The sequence below is a fragment of the Struthio camelus genome, chromosome 17 (assembly GCF_040807025.1).
Source record: "Struthio camelus isolate bStrCam1 chromosome 17, bStrCam1.hap1, whole genome shotgun sequence".
NCBI lineage: Eukaryota > Metazoa > Chordata > Aves > Struthioniformes > Struthionidae > Struthio > Struthio camelus.
In genome coordinates, this window is record NC_090958.1 from 16,677,920 (window position 1) to 16,698,383 (window position 20,464).

Here is a 20,464-nt window from a genome sequence, read left to right on the forward strand (position 1 = left end):
CTCCCCTCAGCGCGGCGGCGGCGGCTCCGCGCGGCCCGGCCCGCCAGCGGGTCACACAGACACCACACGGCGGCGGGCTCCGCTCCCAACAGCGCAAGGAGATTTTTTTATTGGGGATTAGTACGGAACAAGCGCAGGAAGTAACCGCTGCTGTTCTTAGGGCACATCACGGCGACAGGGCAGGTTCATTTTGATATAAAAAACATACAAAAGGTCCCTTTCCACCCTCCCTCCCCCCCCCCCACACCTGTTCAGTAAAAACGCCTTTGGTTCAACAACATCAGATAAACCGAAATCACTGTAGCTCCTTACAGCCGCACATAACTAAGGCCGATTCCTCCTTCCTCATGCAAACGGTAGGCCCGCGAGCGGAAACTTTGCGTACGACCACACTGTAAAATGAGGACTCGGAATAACAGGTCCTGGACAGGGCTGGATGCTGGTACCGGAGGCCTCGCCGCCACTCCTGCCGGGCAAGGCGGCCTTCCTGCACCAGTGTTTCATTCGCTACAGGCAAAAAAAAAAGAGGGCTAATGCTCCAAATCCCCCCTTACACTCCGAAGCCACAGTGCTATTTAATATTTTTTTGGAAGGAGGGAGGAAAGACTTAAGTAATAATTCGGGGCAGAATTCAGAATAAAAAGTTTACCACTTTCGGTGCAATTTCAAATACGGCCAAAAGAAAGCACATTTTGTATTGCTATGTACAAGTTTATACTATGTACTCCTCCTGGAATAAATACTGGAAACGTACATTGCTTCTGTTGCATTGCTGAACTGCTTCCAAATTGCCTCAGATGGTAGCTTGCTTAATAAGTATGTGATTATATGAGCAGTAATGAGTATTTAATATGACGACAAGTCTGTTAGGTAACTTAAAATAATTCAAGAAAACAAACATCCTTTCAACAAGTAAATGCCTACACTGGTTTTAAAACAAGCAGTAACAACTTTTTTTTAGAATAAAATTAATTTACAACATCAGTTTATCAAGAAAAATGTACATTTTATACCTATATACTTTACAAGATGCTCCAGATCTGCTATGCACTTGCATGGGAGGTATATATTACACAATTATTTGGCTGCATTATAAGGCAATCAGTGAAAAACACTTTGTCCTACAAGAAACCAATTGTTGAGATCCAGTTACATGATTATTTGCAGACAATTCCAAACATTTCTGAAAGCAACCAAACTACACCATATCATCTTTATTAAAATGTAAAGAAATGTGCTTAAAAGAGAAAGGTGTAAACTTGTATCCTCCACCAGTGTAAAATTTGTTCTGAAATTCCACCCTGAAATGAGACAAAAACAGAACCTACATATTAATCCAAAACGACCAGTTGTCAAGGGACAGAGCTGTGCATCATAAAAGACTAAACAAGACCACTCCTAACCCTGTCACTTCGCTTTCTGTGCGGTTATTTAACCTTCCTGTCAATCACAGGCACATCTGATGTTTCCCAAAAGACCCAGACAGACAGATATTCTGCTACAAAGACCCATTCCTCACTTCTATCTCCTTTATTAATTTGTTTTAAAGTTAGTTGCAGTTAATTGTTTTGCCAATTTACAGCATAATGAGGATAGTACTCTATAAGGTGTATAGCACCACATCATGTTTTTCTATGCTATATGTTTGCCTTTCCTTATACCGTAAATTTCATGAGGTTTCAAACTAAACAGTCACTGAGTCCGCTCACAAGCGGAACTCATGCTATTAAGATTACGAGGTGATTAAAATACACAAGGGAGGGCAGCCTCATTTTAAAAAAAGCTTGGTTCACTAATACAAATGCTCTATTGACCCAAATAAATAAAATGGACTGGAGTCTTTCAGTGATAAAACCAGACCAAAATTAAAAAGATTTACCTAAGTTACTAATATCCTGTATTATGAAAAGTCAAGATACTATAAATCATTTATAGTTTGCACTAAAATCAACTCTGAATGTGGTAGAATGACGTCAGCGTGCATCATAAGCCAATATAATACTTGACATTTCTGAAAATATGCCAGAGGAATAATCAAATTGCACTAACAGACCATTTACTTAATGCGACTAGATAAATCTGTTACAGTAGTATAAGGCTATTAAATTTTACACTTCTCTTTTTTAAAAAGCACCCAATATTTTGACACAAAAATTCCTCTAAACAAGCCAGTATACCTAAACAAGGCACTTCACCTAAAGTGAAAAAATTAAAAACTGAAGAGTTAAAACTTACCAGTGAAGTCGTACAGCATGGAGAAAAGCCGAAAGCCCCTCCATGACCAAAAGAATAAAAATAGTTAGCACAGCAAAAAACGCTAGAACAGGAACTAGCAGTAAGACACCGTATGTTGTATCGACGCGAAGACCCACTCTCATCACCATTTGCCACAGAACTTCTGATAACTCTATTTAAAAAAAAAGAAAAAGTTTCCGTAATTCATTTTGTTTCTGCATACATTCACCCAGGAAGCTACTATAACCAATCTGTATTCTAGTTTAAAGAGACTTATCGGATCTGCTGAACAAAGGAATTATAAGCAAATACCCCCAAAAGAAGAAAAAAAAAAAAACACCCTTTGAAGACCACCAATGTTTGTAATACTAGGTTGGATGGATCTCTGAAAGTAGTCTTGTCCAACCCCTGCTGTACTCAAAGCAGAGCCAACCTCAAAGTTACGTCGAGGCCTACAAAGTTGCTCAGGGCTTTGTCTGGTCAAATTTCTGAGCAACTCCAAGAATGGAAATTCCACATCATCTCCAGGCCTGTCCCAATGTCCCTGATCACCCTCACCAGGAAGAATTTTTTTTCCTTGGATCTAACTGGAATTTCCTTTCAGCCCAGTATGTAGCTGGCCTTCGTGGCCACAAGGGCGCACTGCTGACTCACATGCATCTTCTCACAACAGGATCTTTTTGCAAAACTGCTTTCTAGTCAGGCAGCGCCAACCTGTAGCGCTGCACTGTTGCATGGGGTTATTTAGATATCCAGCACTCAATTTGCTGAACCTATGCAAGCGCTTTTACACTTCTTTTTTTAAATAGGTAGCACAAAACTGCCAAACAGGTTTGTCATGTGTAAGCCTTTTATGGGGATTTGAAACTACATAGGTAGTTAACTTTTTTCAAGAAATTCTTTAGAGTATGTTTCACAACAGTTTAGACTATGACACTAAAACTTTAACAAGTGCCTAGATGTTTTCCAAATTGGTCAATGAAAGATATAAAAACCTTGAATGAACTGAATCCTTGTGAATGTTGACACAATATTATGGGAGACAACACTGTGCTTAGAGAATCGCCCTCCATACAACCAGGAGCAATCAATGATAAAAGTTACTACCTTCCATACATAAATCATACAACTTCACAACTTCAGTTTGTGGATTTTCCATAGATCATGATTAGTTTAAATAGGGAATTTCTTTCTAAATTAATAAAAGGATGATTCCATGGTAGTATGATTTTAACAGGCCATCTGGCATTAACAAACAGATAGATATAAAAACTTACGTGCATGAGCAAGACTTAGCGCCCAGAGTCTCAGATATGAGGCTGTATTGGAAATGCATCCTAGACAGTACTCAATAGTATGAATTGCTTGATTCATAAAAACATCTGCAAAATTAAACTAAAATATAAAAATACACTTGTATCCACTTAAACAGTACGAGAGAATAAAAACGTTCATCTGTAAACCTTAGTATACATACAAGAACAAAAATTGTTAAAGGTTAACACATTCATTTCATGACAAGTAAAAACAAACCTGCTATGCTTTATATCCTTATTACAGAGACAACACAAAAAAATCAGATGTTACAAGTTTTCCAAATAGTTTTCTCAGTTATTTTGTAGGCAGATTAAAAATAAATACCATTTATGTTTTCAACAGGAATACAATCTCATATTTGACAAATATGAGCAGTAAAAAAATCAGCTCTAAATCCCATTCTATTGATGTCCCAAGCTTACAATGACAGTTTTTGCATCTTTAAAAATCAGGATTATTAGTAATGCTAGTGAGAGAAAAATAACTATTATTAATACTACAAACCGTAAACATAATTACCTGTTGCTAACAAAGACTTCCAAAACCATTATTGTTATTGTAAGTTCCAACACTTTGAATGAAACTACGACACATTTCATTTGAGCAACACAATTCCTGTACTTGGTATACCTAACAAGCAAAATTCAACCACTCCAGTGAAGCAAGTACTAGACATATACTGCACATTAGGCAACTGAAGCCATTTTTTGTCTTCCAGTTCACATGAAATCAGAGGGATGTGTCATGTGTAAAGGTTTGGCCAAACTATACTGCAGCAATAGCTGGGATTCATGTCTCCCAATCCCCACTGGCAACGTGCCTTCTCACAAGATCTAACTTCCAGACACATGATTTTTCTCTAGATTAAAAAACAAGATTAAAGAACAGGAAGCGGGGCAGTCTTCCTGTCCTAATTTCAAGTATCAGTAAAACCACACACACAAAAAATAATTACCCTGCTTCTTCAGTTTAAGAAAAACTATAGCCTGATCCAAATAAAGCAATCTTCCTGTTCTCTACTACAGATACGTTGTGGTTTACGGTAACAACCTGAACTAAAACACCAACCATAAAAAAAAAGTTAAAACAGCATTAAATAAAAATACATAAATTGCATTCAGTCATCAAGGTCTTCATAAAGGCTCAGCTGACATTCTCAAGACACTTCCAGGGACTCAACATACAGATTATCTTCTTTATTTTCCACCTTTAATTTGCTTCTCAGGATACATTAATTAGAGACTAAGTAAAAAAAATATTACCTCCTCTCCATCCCCATCTCTGTGCCCACTGTCTGAATGACTGCTTCCCTCTTCCACATCATTAGACCTCAGCAGAGAAAGTTCTTCTTCACTTTCTTTTCGAATTAGCTTGTAGCCACTCTGCACAAAATGGAAATACATCGTGTCTGTCTGCTCAGTGGACTTTCCAGTGTCAACTTAATGCTACAAGGTATAAATAAATTTAAAGTGGTCACAGGAAATAACACTCTCAAGGACAAAAGGACCAGAGAGCTAGAGGAGCAAAGCACTGTTATGAGTTATAGTCAAAAACTTTCCAAGTTAAGCAGAAATATTTAGTTATGGGCATTGTTCTGTATGCAAGGCACTGCTGGATTCTTCTAGACTGTTTGAAACAGAACATTTGTTTCCCCAACGCACAATCAGTTATATAAGCCATGTGAAAGGATCAGCCCCTGAAACCAGAAATTCAATAGCATACGGCAGGAAAACCGAGGATGCAAAAAGTGCACTAAAGAACATATGCTTATTCTTGCTGCAGTTCTTTCTACCTGGAACCAAATGGGAAGGAAAAGTTGCAGCTGGACCATAAACCACGTTATGGTCATAAAGCCTCCTAAGGAATAAGAGGCTATGTTTTTTAGGAAAAAAGGTAAGACAGGAATAAACGTGAGCCAGGACAAGTGGTCACTGCCAAGATTGGGAAGTAATGATCCAAAGGATACTTTCTTTTCCGTATCAACATTTTTTTAAAAAGCAAAAGTAAGGAAAACATGCAGATATCAAACTGGTGAAAAGTTTCCGACTACAACTCCAGCTCAAGTTCCAGAACTTCATTTTCAAGAACAGAAGTTAACATTAATTCATCGACAAGTAATACTGCATCAAATAAATGACGTATTGAAGCACTGAACATGAGGATCCTATTTGCTAATTTTGCCCAAGAATATTTCCACGTTATTCCCAGGATTTACTAGCATTTTCAGTAGCACTAGTCTACAAAGTGCCCAATATTGTAAATATTCACTTAACTAGTCAAATGTGCAAGGGTTTGCACGTGCTACCCTACAGTTTGTAATGAGGTTTCTCAAAGACTATTGCATGCAGTCAGAAAAACATTTGATAAACGTATTTATTTAAATAACTCCCTCATTCCCCTTCCCCCCCCCCCAAGGGAACACCATTGTCATCTAAAAAGGAGATGTATAAATGTCACTCAGTACTTACTCTGTACCTTCCAATGCCTCGGCCTTCACTGTGCAACCAATATAAATAAAGTGGTTTTCCAAAAAGCATTACAGGAACAGAAAGTAAAGCAACACTAAGTAAAAACTTCTGTAAAACAACCTGTTTGTGAGTGGGAAAGACAAAGAAAATCAGATCAGACCACCAGATCAACAGCAGAAAAAACCTTCCCATTCTCCTTTAAAGGCTTGTTTGAGCATAAGAAAAATACTACTGATTTCAATAAGAGTTAGGAATGAATTCATAGTTCAACTCAGAGTTCAACATGCACATAACTGTTACTTCATCGAGACCTTAAAGGGAGTTACTGCATCCAGCATTTTCAGGACTTGGTTAAAGTGCTAATGACAGTCAGTTTAATATGATTACTTATAGTACACAGGAGAGCATCAAAAAACTGCAAGAATATGACGCTGTTCCGTAGCCTTTATTTTAAGCTGAAATCGGTCAAATCAGTCCTAGCAAGAACTGGGAGATTTTGTTCTAGAAACAGATGTTCTCGTGAGCCACTACATGAAATTCTACAATCAGTCAAAGAGTAGAAGTATTATTTAATCATAATGTTTATTCAATTTCCCCTTAGTGTCATACATTCCCCTTCCTAGGGCGCTACACTCAGCCATCAGCTTTTCATTAACAGTAAAGTCTTATCTGCATAGGGAACACGGAGTCTTCCGAAGCTTGTTACAACACTACTAACCTGTCCACTATAAAAGACCTCTGTTTCACTCCCAGGAAATAGGAACATGTTAATAAACTGAATCAGAATGCTAGGAGCAGATGTAGAGTCCTGTGCAGAGTAAGCCAACCACTTAAAGAAGATCATAAACACAAGGTAGCCAAAGATGCACATCATGAATAGAAGTTCAGGAAGAAAAACCAAATAAATATTATACTTCTTCTTGAAATGTCTAAAAGATAAAAATGGAAAAAAACGAACGGAAAATAAGTTCCACAAAGTAGTATCTAGATAAACACAGGGCTCAAGTATTTAAGGTGTTTAAATGGTTTCAATAAAACAAAACAGCGCCTAGCACTTTTAAAGAGCAGGACTGAAATTAGAATCCAGAATGGATTCTTTCATATTCAGAGAAATTTTAATGAGATATTTCAGTGGAAATCAAGACCATTTAGCACCAAAGTGAAACAAAATCTTTTATTAATCAATGGCTTCAGATTATGTGGCTTAACACTGATCCATCTCCTTATTTACAGGAAGGAAGACCTCTCCATTACTGTTTAAGAGCAGTTTTTGTCATTACTATTATTCTGTTCTTAAAAAATTGTTCCAGTTCCTCATACCAGATTAACTATTATTCAGAAAGAGTTGACACAAATTACAGTGTTATTCTCTCAGTTTCTTGTACTTACAAGTGGTTGAAGACCCCCAATACAACTCCAAATGTCATGTGAGTCACTCCAAAAATCACAGACATTTTCATTTTGAAAGAATTTAGAAAACTGAGACGGTTGCTTGCCAAATTCCAGATCTGAAGAAGAAATAAAGACAAAATGGGCAATTCCGAAGAGCATAGTACAAGGCATAAAACAGTATCCTTTTTCTTAGTTAGAATTTAGTATCCTTTTTCTTAGGTTAGAATTCTCCTCGAATATCAAATGAAATTGAGACTTGAGAAACAAGCTTAATCTTTCTTTGACTCATTAAGGGACAAGCTCTTTTTGAAAGGAGAAAGAAGCAGCAGACATATTTGCCATAGTACGCTTGCCGTCTTAATACACAAGATCTAAATTACAGATAACTGACCATCATAAACGGATAGCTTAAAAGAATAAAACTCACTGGATCAATACCAAAGGGATAAGCTCCATTGTACACACCAGTAACATTTGGATCCAGTGTTAAAAATTGATTAGACTTCAGATCTTCAAGACTGCAGCAAAAGAAAAACACCATCAAATCTGAAATTGCTTAAACAAAGTGACAACATATATTTTCAGTTCTGCAGGATGCTACTCCCGCTTTCCTTTATAAGAAAGATTAAAGGGACTAGCTTATCTAAGGTCAGACTTTGAGAAAAGAATAAGACAATTTATTAGCACAAAAGAGGTAGCTACTAAAAATAATAACAAAAAAAAATTACAGACACTCACAATCTGGGCTTACTTTGCACTAGTGACTTGGAAAGGAAAGCGTCTAGATTTTGTTCACCATCTCCTTGAGCACAAGTTCCATTTAAAAAGCTCACAACTTGCTTTTATATAAACTTTAGCCACCCAAAGATTTTTTTTTTTCATTTGGATGAGTTTCCACTATAACTTCAAATAGGTTTTCATTGACACAGCACTCAATCTGTTCACATTTGAATCAAAGACAATATTTTTGATTCTACTATTTTAAACCACTTCCTGTTTTTGAGGTGAAATGAAACACAGCTGTAAGTATTTAAATACCAAAGGGCTATGAAACCTTGAAATGATGAGGTTACCTCATGTTGTGAAGAAATAGGTTTGACAATTCTCATAGCCTTTTTCTTTTATGCTAAAGAAAAGCTGTGCATAGATTAATGCTTGCTAGGTGATTAACTTATTTCATTTCATTCACTGCTAATAATTTTACAGCAGATGCTAATGCTGTTTGGCTGTAAGTTCCAGAAGCATTAGCTAGAACAAGTTTCTCCAAAACTAGCCTTGCGTTTCCAATTCCCTCAAAATCTTTGGCACACCTATTTTCAATAGTTACAGTAGTATAGTTGTAAAAAACACTTTAAAAGAAAAACGCAGGCTGACAGTAAATATCCTGAGCTAATCTCTAGCTGCAACTGAGTTATGTTGAGAAGACTAGTCCTCACTATATCTTCAAAAACCTCTCCTGGGAGATATAGCAATCAGAGACAAACTAAAACCATTAGCATAAAGACAAACATTAACAAAGGAGGCAGTGTACTCTTTATGAGCAAAAAAGATACTCCACAGGACACAGTCCTTTCTCTTTCTGTTAGGCTTTTATAATCTAAGTGGCTGAAAACTCCACGTAGTAACAACACGTTTGTGAGACCACAAAAAGATGTCAAACACACATGAGGAGGCTTAGAGACTGAATATATCCTAAAATTCCACCTCAAACTTAGGTACGTGTGACTTTTTCCTATCAATAAAAAGATACTGTGCCAGCTGCAGGCTTTCCAGCACCAAAAGTTATTAGCTAATATGTAACAGTAGAACGTTGCAAGAGCATGCATTCAGGGAGGAAACCAATTGTCTTCTATGTCTAACGATAGAATTCTATAAAATGTGCCAGTTGATTGAGGACATGACCCAAATGTAACTCAGAAAAGAAGCACTGATAAATAAGATATTAATCGGACCGACTGAATTAAATGCAATCAAATTCTAATAGTGGTTTTGCATGAAATTGTCTTCTCTGCAGAGCTCCCAATTTAGGATAATAAGCAATTTGATTTTTTTGTTTTTAAATAGACTGTTACTGCCTTCTTTATTTTAATTGCAGATGCATCTCTTAGCCCTTAGCCCACTAGCACCTGCTAGCTTAACAACAAGATTCAGTAGATTTAACTACGCTTACTTACTGCTCTCAATAAAAGGATAGTTAAAATAGGTAGGTGAAAGAGTTAAAACTGTTCCAGGAAATATATGTGTTTTAATGGTATAGCAAACAGAGGCTTACTACTCACCGCCAAACCTTTTGTTCAAACATTGCTGAAACATTCCATCCAGAACCAAATATATTTAACGACTTTGAAAAACAGTCATTGTAGATCAAGCCAGTGTATACAGAAAACAGACCCATCAATAAAATAACGTATCGGCCTTCGAAAAATGTTTTCATTATCTGTAAACGTTTAAAAAAGAAAGTATCATCTGCTGTGTCAACGATCATTATCTACACGTTTCTTTTAAAAAGTACATTTCTGGCCAAACAAAAACTTCTAAAACTTTAAAGTTTTTGTCATCAGTCATTAAGGAAGGCAAAGAAACCTAAGGCTAATCAAAATGGAACACAGAGCTTAGCTTTAAGCATGTGAATATGCCATTTGCAAATGGCAGTCACTAAACAGGTGCGATTCACCTCTCCACATTCATAGCTTCATGCCAAGCTTCTTAAATGCAAAGGTTGCACTGGAAAACAGAGCTAGGAATAAGAAGTATCTTCTGAAAGACAACTTTAGTTTAACTTGAACATAGAGATTTGAAGTCCCCACGCAAGTTCCCAGAATGCAAGTTGAGACTAGTACTACTGGTAGTCTTACAAAGACTACTAAGACTAAGACTAAAGTAGTCTTTGCAAGCTGCATTTCCTCCCCACGACTGGTTTTCAAGAAGGCAGTCATTTGCAGCCATGCTTAATTAAATATAATTCCAATGAGAGATGCAGGTCTTCCTGCATTCAAGCCCATACCATAATAAAATAGTTAAATCAATTTCAAACTACAACACCTTCTCAGAAACAATTAAAAAAAACAATATGTGTATACAGAAAACAGTTTAAAAAATGGTTTGAAAAATCATTTTGTCCTCAAGTCAGTCACTGCAACCACATTCTGCAAAACACACAAATCAAGAAGTAGGCCTAGCAGAAGGAAAGACAAGCCCACCAATATTAATGAATTTCTGCCAGTCTTTCATTCCAGCTTGATTATTTTAGCCCTTTCAAACGTGAATCATTTGGTAAAGACACCACATTCATCTTGAAGTAGAGTATGTCAACTTAAAACACAGGAAATCCTGTGTCCAATACTTGCATAAAGAACACCAGCTTTCAGAAACATAGTGACTATTCAGTGGAAGTTATCTTGCTGGACGGGACTAAAGCTATTTGTAATTCCTTTTACCTCATCTTGTGATCTTTGTAATCTAGGGTGATTTTCATACATTATTGTCAGGAGCGCAAAGATGAACATTAGTAGACCGTGCCCAAAGTCTCCAAACATAACAGCAAACAGGAAGGGAAAAGTGATGATGGTATAAAGAGCTGCAACAGCAAGATAACAGATTTCAGAGATATAGCACAGCAGATGATGTTGCTATCTGAATTTTGCCTAAGCAGTTCAACTGTCTTAAGCTCTCAATCACTCCAGACCAAATTTGTTCAGTTTTACAGTTTGCAAGACCTTTCACACTCTGCTAACAAGTGCGCTATAAATTTTACTCGCTTTAAATCTTGCTTATGTACATCCACTAGTAACGACAATGCGACAGCTGAGCATTAGTTGACAATTCTGAAGACAGAAAGAAGAGCCCAGAAAAAAAATCCAGTTATTTCCCTATGACGATTTTGGCTCTGTGCTGTAACTTACACTCTCCGATATAGGATGACATGATACTGTCATAGTCAAGGTAGCTACAGAAACAAATAAGGGCATTAAACTAACAGGACTATACAACAAGCTGGATTTTTTTCAAGTGACAAGCTCCACATTTAAGTAAGATCAATAACTATCACTAAAAGTTTTTTTTTATTTTTATTTTCCTAAATACCTTTTCAAGAAAAAGCATATAAAGGAACCATCTACAGCTATTATCAATATTTTTAAATGCTGAAATAGCTCAAAAAAAAAATCAAATCCCATCTTTCTGCTCAGAGTACCGTTTATACTGTTGACGAGATACTGGAATTTAAAAACAGCTACTCATAAGCAGTATGGTTGTCAACGTTTTCCCTTGGTTAGAGTCAAATTCAGCAAGGTATTTAAATAGACAACCTTCTGTCAAGGCAAGCAGCAATGGCAGTTCAGCTCACAATAGTTCAGCTGTCAGGACTAACCTGGATTAACTTCCCCATAGTTTGCAACTCCATATGCATCAACAATATTTTGGAACCCTGAGGTGAATTTGTTGGTACGTATCAAAGTTGGAGGAGTTTGTGTTGTTGGAATGGTGTTCATGAATGAAGAAACTGCAGCTCCACTTTTCCTCTAATTACAGACAGAAAAGGAATAAACATTTATATGAAAATCCAGTTGATGTGTAACCTGATCAAAGTGAAAATATTTTATCATCAACAGTTCCACTGACCCTGAAACATCCCAAAAGTAAACCTGAAGTTTAACATTTATCACTTTGTCCCTTCTTCAGAAAACAAAAAAATTACGTTAATCTGTTCCTCTGAAAAGACTGCGTACAATACTCTAGTCCTTATATTATATGAAATACTAGATGAGAACCACCAGTCAATATTCTAAAACGAAGATCTGCTACTAAAAATACCCTGTTAAAAAACAAAAAGACTGAGTGGTATTCAATGCAACTAACACAAGGAAATCAGCACCTACTACTTGATTGCAAACAGCGTTGTTGAGTTCCATCAGACTTGGGCCCCACACAGCAGTTCCTGTTCAAGGAAACTCCCCAACAACACTAAAGGTTCTGTTTATAAAGACATTGTTTCCTACGAGTCCACGGAGAATCTGCCTGTGCTTGTTTTTACCCTGTTTTAAATAATTATTTTTTTCCCCTCATCTGTATTGCTTGTTCAAGAACAAAAATGTTTTTTTAACATCAGTGCGTGTCCATCTGACTTACTGATCCTTCCTCCAGTGCATGGCGCAAGTTTTGCAGATCAGCCACTGGACACCAAACCTCAGCAATTAAACATTTATTTGTGACATCAAAACTGCACAGGTTGAGTACATGATAAATGGCTTTCATCTTCTTCACTTGGATAACCCACGTATAGATGGATTCAGATGCTTTACATAAGACTTGACGTAAGTAATCCTCAGTTTTATGCAGCACCTTTGTGCAAAACAACAAAAAAAAAATTAATTGAAAATGTAGCACAGTTCCTGTTAACCACAGGAAAAGCACGTAATATTTGTCCAGTGGTGGGACACATTTGTAGGAGGTCACACTAACCACCGCCTAAAAGAGAAGGCAACACAAGTGTCCTCAAGTTTAATAAACAGAAGCAACGTGAGACCAGAGATACGTACACAGTCAAGTTCAGATCCAAAGCTGCGTGTATTTTAGAAGCATATTAATGTGTTTAATACTGTGATATTTTAAGTGCTTTTCTGTAGTGCAATAACAGCGGCAAAGCGGAGGCTACTATAATTTACTCACAGTGTGAAGATCCTGAATACGAACGTTTAGTCCTTCAACAACTGCCGTGCGCTCCTCTGTGGTATTTGGATAGGGATAGACATGACAGTGATAGCTATAGAAATACAGAAGTTTGTATTAAACAATCAAATTACTAAAACAAAGAAAGCAGCTAACCATCCATGCCCTAGTCAAATTTGCAACACATCATCTAACAACCATGGAACAGATTCAGTTGAGAAAGTCACTGTTCTGCCTGTACTTAATAAGGACTGCAGATAAAATGACTCATGCATTTATATTTGTACATTAGGCTAGATGCAACCAAGAGGGAAAAAAAACAAGAAACAAATTTAACTTTAAAAACTTCTCTTGAAATCAACATTTCCAGGAAAGGGGAGTAGGGGGAAATAATCAAACAAGAAGAGAACCCAGGTACAAAGAAATTTAATATATTAGTCTTACTTCTTACCAGTCACATATCTTCTTAACTTTCTGGCCAATTTGTTCACCCCAATAGGACACTAAAAACACAAACCATTTAGTGGTTTCACCCTGAAAAAAGAAAAAGGTCAGTTGATGAGTTTGCTTTTAACTGACTTATACACTACACTAAAATCATATGGTAAAATAACAAATTTGAGTAATTAGAGAAAACACCATAATAGCATTAACTTTCCACCACTTTAAAGATCAAAAAATAAAATGTGCCAATACCTCTTTTTTTGCACATTGGAGAAAAACAGAAAAAGTTTTCAGGGAAAACAAAAGATTGTATTTTATCATCTCAGAAATATTAGCAACAAAAAAAGGTCTTGAAAAATTAAATGATGTTACAAATGAGAGTCAAAGCAAAATTAAAATTAATGCAAAGGACAGATGGATTAAGCAGCCATAACTGCTGTTTTATGAAGTCAATTTCATGAGTTCAGAGACAAATCTTCATGGAAGACCCACTCCATTCAATTTTTCCTTAACTACTGAATGAACAAACAAAATGACTATTAAAAGGTACAGCACTGTACAGACCTAGTTAATAAATATCCAAACAGTCATTCATGCCATGTATTTTGATCAAGGCTGCTGGTCATAAAGTCGTTACCGCTCCACAATAAAGTTCTGGACCCATCAAGCTGAACCACAAAAATGTAATTGCCACTCCTATAGTTATGAAGGGAAGGAACTACTAATTTTAAAGTCCTTGAAGTTTTCATACTTAAAATCGACTTCCCTCCAGGGGTTTCTTGCAGACCTGACCAGGGATTTTTCCAAGTCGTATGAAGAGTACTAATATTCATGCTCACTGATAAACTGATAGTTGCAACGTTTACTCACTGTATCTGGATCTTCCAGACATTGATCCAACTCTGCACATGTAAAAATAGTATATCCTTTACAGACTCTCCACAGCATTTTTTCAAATGCATCAATTTTTGCTCGGTGAACTAGCCCAGATATGAACCTACAGAAAAAGAAAAATTTGAAAAATAAGCCAAAATCCACAGGAAAAGTTAAAGCCGGAGAGTACATCATCACTAAGGATCACGTAGTCACAGTAATTTAACAACTGCATCTCTAGAGAAAGAGGCATCGCTCCAAGCTGGAACTTATCAATATATAAAATACAGACGACAGTTTCTATTTGGAAAACAGCTTGACTGTACGCCTGAGCACACAACTAGAATTACACCTGACATCAATTCTTTTTGTGGTATTAAGGTTATCAGCACATTCTTTTAGGTAAGGTACTCTCCCATTATGGCATTCTGGAGAGCAGTATGCATAGATCATTTTAAGGGCACAAAGGCAATACCATTAATAATGTTACATTTACAATTCACATATCGCTGCCAGCTGATTGGAACGCTATATGTTTATCCTAGAAAGCAGAGACTGAACAGTAGTACAACATACCTGTTTAGAGCAAGGACATGTTTTCTTTAACACGTGTGCTTTGTTTCATGAAAGTTTAGTTACAGTTCTTTTGGTGCAGTCCTCCTCGTTCCTTATCGTTTACAAAAATCCAGTTTTGTCACAAAGATACGTTTGGGCCAGACTCTAATTTAAAATGCTTTGGCTCATCTGAAATCACTGGAGCCACACTATATCCCGTCTCTTGAGGAGAGAGCCCATTGTTTACAGCAACTCACAAGCAGTTTTGAAACAGCACACCATGTTAACCTGCCATGCCTAGACTGAACCATACCTACCCCAGCTTGGCACCCAGTCTGTGCATACAGTTGTAATCCACTAAAGGCTCATTTTCCACAGATGGGAATTCTTCATAATTTGCATGTAAATGGGATTCATACTAGCAAATAAAAGAAATATCATCTTAATTAGCTTTTCCTCCTTAGGATAACAAATTAACTAAAATATTAAGGTTTTTTTTCTAAAAACAAACTAGATGATTTCAATAAAAATGCAGCATCATTTCCTGAGTGTAATTACAGAAAAGTGACTTCTTGAGATCTCAAGTGTACCACTCTCAGCAATTATAGATCCCTGTTGCAAAAGTTATATGATAAATTTCTCAACACAATTTGTGCATCAAAATAACACAAATTATTCCTTCATTAAACGATTCAACAGAGAAATCACAAAATTCCTTAGTTCAGGGCTGTATTTTGATATATATGTATGTACATATATATGTATGTATATGTATGCATGTACATAGAGCCTCGCACAAGAAATTGTCAGATTGTCAGCTAGGATCTCTAGGCGCTGAGTACAAATAATAATGAATAAGGCACAGCGCTGTAAAACTTCACACCAAATCATGCACTTAACTAGAACGTTAACAGTATACAACAGGAACGTGAAATAAGAACACAATCCTAGTCACAGAGCATAAGCAATACCTCAGCTGTTCTCCTGACAAAGGTTTGCGTGACCTCCAGCATACATGTGTATTCCATCAGTTCAAGCAGGTTTTTCCTCAACTTTTCTTTGTTTTTAGTTACTTCCCTCAATTCTGTCTCCAGTTTCTGCAATTGTTCCTAAGATATGGAGAAGAAAAATGACACAGAATCAGTTACACTGTTCTGGAAATTGGGGGAGGATTAATTATAAGCACATGTTAATTTCCCTCAGCAACAGAAAAATTTCTCGCTTTCTTAATTAACTTAAGTACCACAGATTTGATCCCTCAGTCTGCTAAAGACTGCTTTGTATTTAGTAAACTTGATCCTCCACTGACACCCATTAAATCTGCTGTTCTGATCCTAATATGCACCTGAGCTAGGTAAAATAAACTTGGAAGTAGAACTTGGGATAGTACAGGGCACGAAACACAATCGAGAGAATTACAGCAAAGCAGAGTGTCTTTCAAAATTATATTTGCATTTTACAACCTTCTACTTCTAAAGCAGCATCAGAAAAGCATTCAGAGAAATCTTAACAAAATAGCACCATATTTTGCTACGCAACCAGCATCAGAACCTGCAGAGCCTTGAGCATGTAAAACTCCCATAACCCAGGACAATTCTGGATGCAGAAAAACAGTCTTGGGCTAATCCCAAAGCAACCAACAAGGCTGAAGAGGCCTATACCTATAGAAAACAACCTGCCTGGAACAGTCTAACATGTCAATCTGTCAAAACAAAACAGATGCCCACAAAACATGCGAGTTAGCTTTGTCCTTTCACAGGGATTTTGCGTCAATACCAAATCCTCACTGCAGTCTTTGAAATAACACCGGCAGAAAGAAAAAAACCTAGACAAAAGGAAAGCAAGGGCTTTTTCTCTCCCCCCACAAGCCCCCATATATGTTAAGTCATAAATGATAATAAGTGATTAAGTTGGAAATAAATTTCCAAAATCCAGTGCTACATTTTTGGCATCTGGGGTGTCAAAAAAAATTACCTGGATTTCTAAAATATGTTTCAGTAAGGGGGCAGGAGGAGCAACATCTCCTTCAGGAAGAGGAATATCTGCCTTCTTAATTTCTTGTACTAGATATCCTGGAGTAAGAAGAAAAATAGATTTAGAAAGGAAACTGCATTGCATTATACTTCCCAGAATGCCGCATATTTGATCTTCAGCTGTTATTAAGGGTACTGAGCACACTGCAGCATCAGGCCCAGCTATTTATTTATTTATTTAGACAAAGATGCATACTGAGTCTTCAAAAAGAATACAAGAGAAAGCAGAAGAATAGCGCTCCAGAGGAAAAAAAGAGGGGCTTATAGCGTGCTAGGGATACACGCTAGGGATAGTGTGTTTTTCTCTTGGAAGTTTGCAGAAGTAAGACATCTTCAGAGTCCTCTGACTGAAATTTTCCAACCACTGTTACTTTAAGAAGCTTTCAACGTTTCATAGTATCTCTCTGTTGCAGCAAGATGCCACTTTCTGCTAATCATGCCGTCTGGCAAAAACTGACATTCTGCTCATTGATCCATGCTTAAAATAAGAAATGTTCAAACAAGGAGGCTTAAGTAACCCTGACAAAAAAATGCAACTCATGCTGGGCAATGAGATTGCTGAGATAGCTCCTGGGATGGTTTGGCATGACCGGCACATGCCTCTGACAAGAGGCTCCAATAAAGAGACTTCTTCAACAGTAACTTTTCCTAGGGTCATACAGAGTAACCTGCATCTTGGTTTTAATGCTCTGTATGCCGTTCATCTATTCTCAACTACTGCGTGAATACAATTACGAATAACATTTTGAGTTCAACATTAACAGTGTTGAGTTACGTAACGTAAAAAACAGAGCTCATCCTATAGCCAAAGGAATGCCCAGAGTAAAAGTTCCATTCTCCTAGCAGAGTTTTAAGCAGTGAATATTGAAATAGCCCCAGCTGTTTTCCAGCAACACATTGACAACTCCTCTTCAACTCTGAGCTTTAAAAAACTATATTTACGCCTACACATTGTACTGCAAAATATATTTTACAGCTTACAAAAATAAGAAACTGATTAAGTGATACACTCAAAAAAAACACACAACATATGAGTGCAGATTAAGGAATATATTTTTATGTTCTGACTCAATTCAGTGTTACAGTCAAGCAAATGACTTCTGACTCTCAAGGTCTAAACACAGAGTTTACTTGTATATTTATATGTGTATATGTTTTCATAGATAGGAAATTTTTGTAAGATTCTACAACCCTCAGACCCTACAGCACCGGGAAAAATTAAACAGAAAAAAAAGTATCTGAAACCTAGTTGCACTCAATGATGCAAAGTTTAAGAGAACTACAGATGAGAAACGGATGAGATATGAAAATAAAGCTCACCGAGTATTCTTTCCATCTCTTCACACTTCTTTACTTCATTCACAAATTTTCTTTGAAACACGCTGACGTTTGGGTTGAGCTGGAGAAGGACAACATCTTTATCAGGTATTCAAAACAACAGTCAACCCTACAGAACACAGCTGCTTCAGGGACTTCATGGTGCTAATTTTGTACCTATCCCACACAGCAACATTTGACTTAAATCCGTCTATCTCAACATGGAAGAGTTTGAAAGCTTAGAGTCTTTGCCTGTTTCAGAAAGATGCCTCTCTTCGCACAGAGAGCTCTTCGGCTAGGAAGCTATAAAGCAAACTAAAAATAAAAGATGAAAACGTCTTCAAAGAGCAAGGCTTTCCTAAAGCAGGATAATCAATGCCTTTTGCCGTTTTTACTCAGATACAAAAAAATAACCAGGTCTACTGGAGAAACCACTCCTGATCTTATTTCTGTAGCTCTGGAATAGCGCTTAACACTTCAAATTAACACACACGAGTACATTTTTGCTATCGATCTCCAGGGAACCTACTCAAGGAGTTACCTGTAAAAGGATCTTTTTTACCCCCTTTCCCCATGTCACGAGCGCGCAAGACCTCTGGCTACCTACTTAGCCGGAAGATTAGAATTATTAATGCTTTTTTTTTTTTTCGCCTTTTTTTTTTTTTTCGGCAGCAAAACGGCACGTCAGGTACCTCACCGTAACAGCCGCCGCACGAGGCCGCCCTGCGCGGCGCCGGGGGCTCTGCAGCGCGCACCCTAACGCGCGGCCGGGGCCTCGGCGCGCCGGGGCAGCGCGGCGCAACGGCGGGAGGCGGCGGCGGCGGCGCGGGGCAGCCCGGATCCCCCCCCCCTTCCCCCCCGCACCGGCTCCGTGCAGCGCTTCGGCCCCTCGGATCCCCCCCCCCACACACACACACACACCGGCCCCGCTACTCACGTCGCGGAACTCGGCCAGGCCGCGCTCGCCCACCTCGCTGAGGCACTCGTAGGCCGAGCCGCTCTGCAGGAAGAGCTGCGCCAGGCACACGGCCTCGCCGCGGAACAGCGAGCCCATGGCGGGCGGGGGCTCGGCTCGGCTCGGCTCGGCTCGGCTCAGCGCCGCCGCCGCCACTCGGCGCCCATGGCAGCCAGCTGCTTCCGGCGGCGGCCGGCCGAGCGCCGGGGAGCGCGGAGTGCCGGGCCGGGCCGGGCCGACCGTGACTGCGCGCAGGGAAAGCGGGGCGGGGCCAGAGGCCTGGTGCGCTCAGCGCACGTACCGCCTCCCGCCGCCTCGGGGCAGCGCACGGAGCTGAGGGCTCCGAGCCAAGCTGCCCGGCACAGCCCCACGGGGCTAACGAGCCCTCAGGGAGCCCACGCTGCAGGGCTCAGCCCCACGGAGCGAATGCTGCAGGGCTCAGCCCCACGGAGCTCACGAGCCCACAGGGCTCAGCCCCACGGAGCGAATGCTGCAGGGCTCAGCCCCACGGTGCTAACGAGCCCACAGGGCTCAGCCCCACGGAGCGAATGCTGCAGGGCTCAGCCCCACGGAGCTCACGAGCCCACAGGGCTCAGCCCCACGGAGCGAATGCTGCAGGGCTCAGCCCCACGGAGCTCACGAGCCCACAGGGCTCAGCCCCACAGAGCGAATGCTGCAGGGCTCAGCCCCACGGAGCTCACGAGCCCACAGGGCTCAGCCCCACGGAGCGAATGCTGCAGGGCTCAGCCCCACGGAGCTCAGCCCCACGGAGCGAATGCTGCAGGGCTCAGCCCCACGGAGCTCACGAGCCCACAGGGCTCAGCCCCACGGAGCGAATGCTGCAGGGCTCAGCCCCACGGAGCTCACGAGCCCACAGGGCTCAGCCCCACAGAGCTAATGCTGCAGGGCTCAGCCCCACGGAGCTCAGCCCCACGGAGCGAATGCTGCAGGGCTCAGCCCCACGGAGCTCACGAGCCCACAGGGCTCAGCCCCACGGAGCTAATGCTGCAGGGCTCAGCAGGCTGTAGTGTTCAGCCCCATAGTGCTAACAAGGCCATCAGCCTCAGCCCCATGAGGCTGCCAGCCCACGGCAGCAACGAGGCCAGAGAGTTCAGCCCCATGGAGCTAACGTGACCATACAGCGCAGCCCCACGAGGCTCAAGGAGGCCACCGGCCACAGCCAGGGCACTAACGCAGCCCCAGGGGTT

At 39.6% G+C, this 20,464-nt stretch overlaps 1 protein-coding gene across 2 annotated transcripts; it reads right to left on the reverse strand.

Moving 5' to 3' along the window:
• Positions 1-75: 75 nt before the first annotated feature.
• Positions 76-19,523, reverse strand: ATP6V0A2 (ATPase H+ transporting V0 subunit a2). 2 transcript variants are annotated; one of them, XM_068911660.1, is made up of 20 exons: positions 19,239-19,523; positions 18,305-18,383; positions 16,926-17,023; positions 15,923-16,060; positions 15,269-15,369; positions 14,394-14,520; positions 13,531-13,613; positions 13,080-13,173; positions 12,540-12,752; positions 11,782-11,932; positions 10,850-10,989; positions 9,692-9,849; positions 7,840-7,930; positions 7,410-7,528; positions 6,739-6,949; positions 6,021-6,140; positions 4,815-4,934; positions 3,513-3,630; positions 2,236-2,407; positions 76-1,301 (listed from the first exon to the last, which is right to left on the reverse strand). In XM_068911660.1, exons 1-20 carry the CDS (start codon positions 19,353-19,355, stop codon positions 1,199-1,201), a joined length of 2,553 nt encoding a protein of 850 aa, XP_068767761.1. In that variant the 5' UTR covers positions 19,356-19,523; the 3' UTR covers positions 76-1,198. The 2 variants fall into 2 exon arrangements, with proteins under 2 accessions (XP_068767761.1, XP_068767762.1); XM_068911661.1 differs by having other exon boundaries at positions 19,272-19,458.
• Positions 19,524-20,464: the final 941 nt, after the last annotated feature.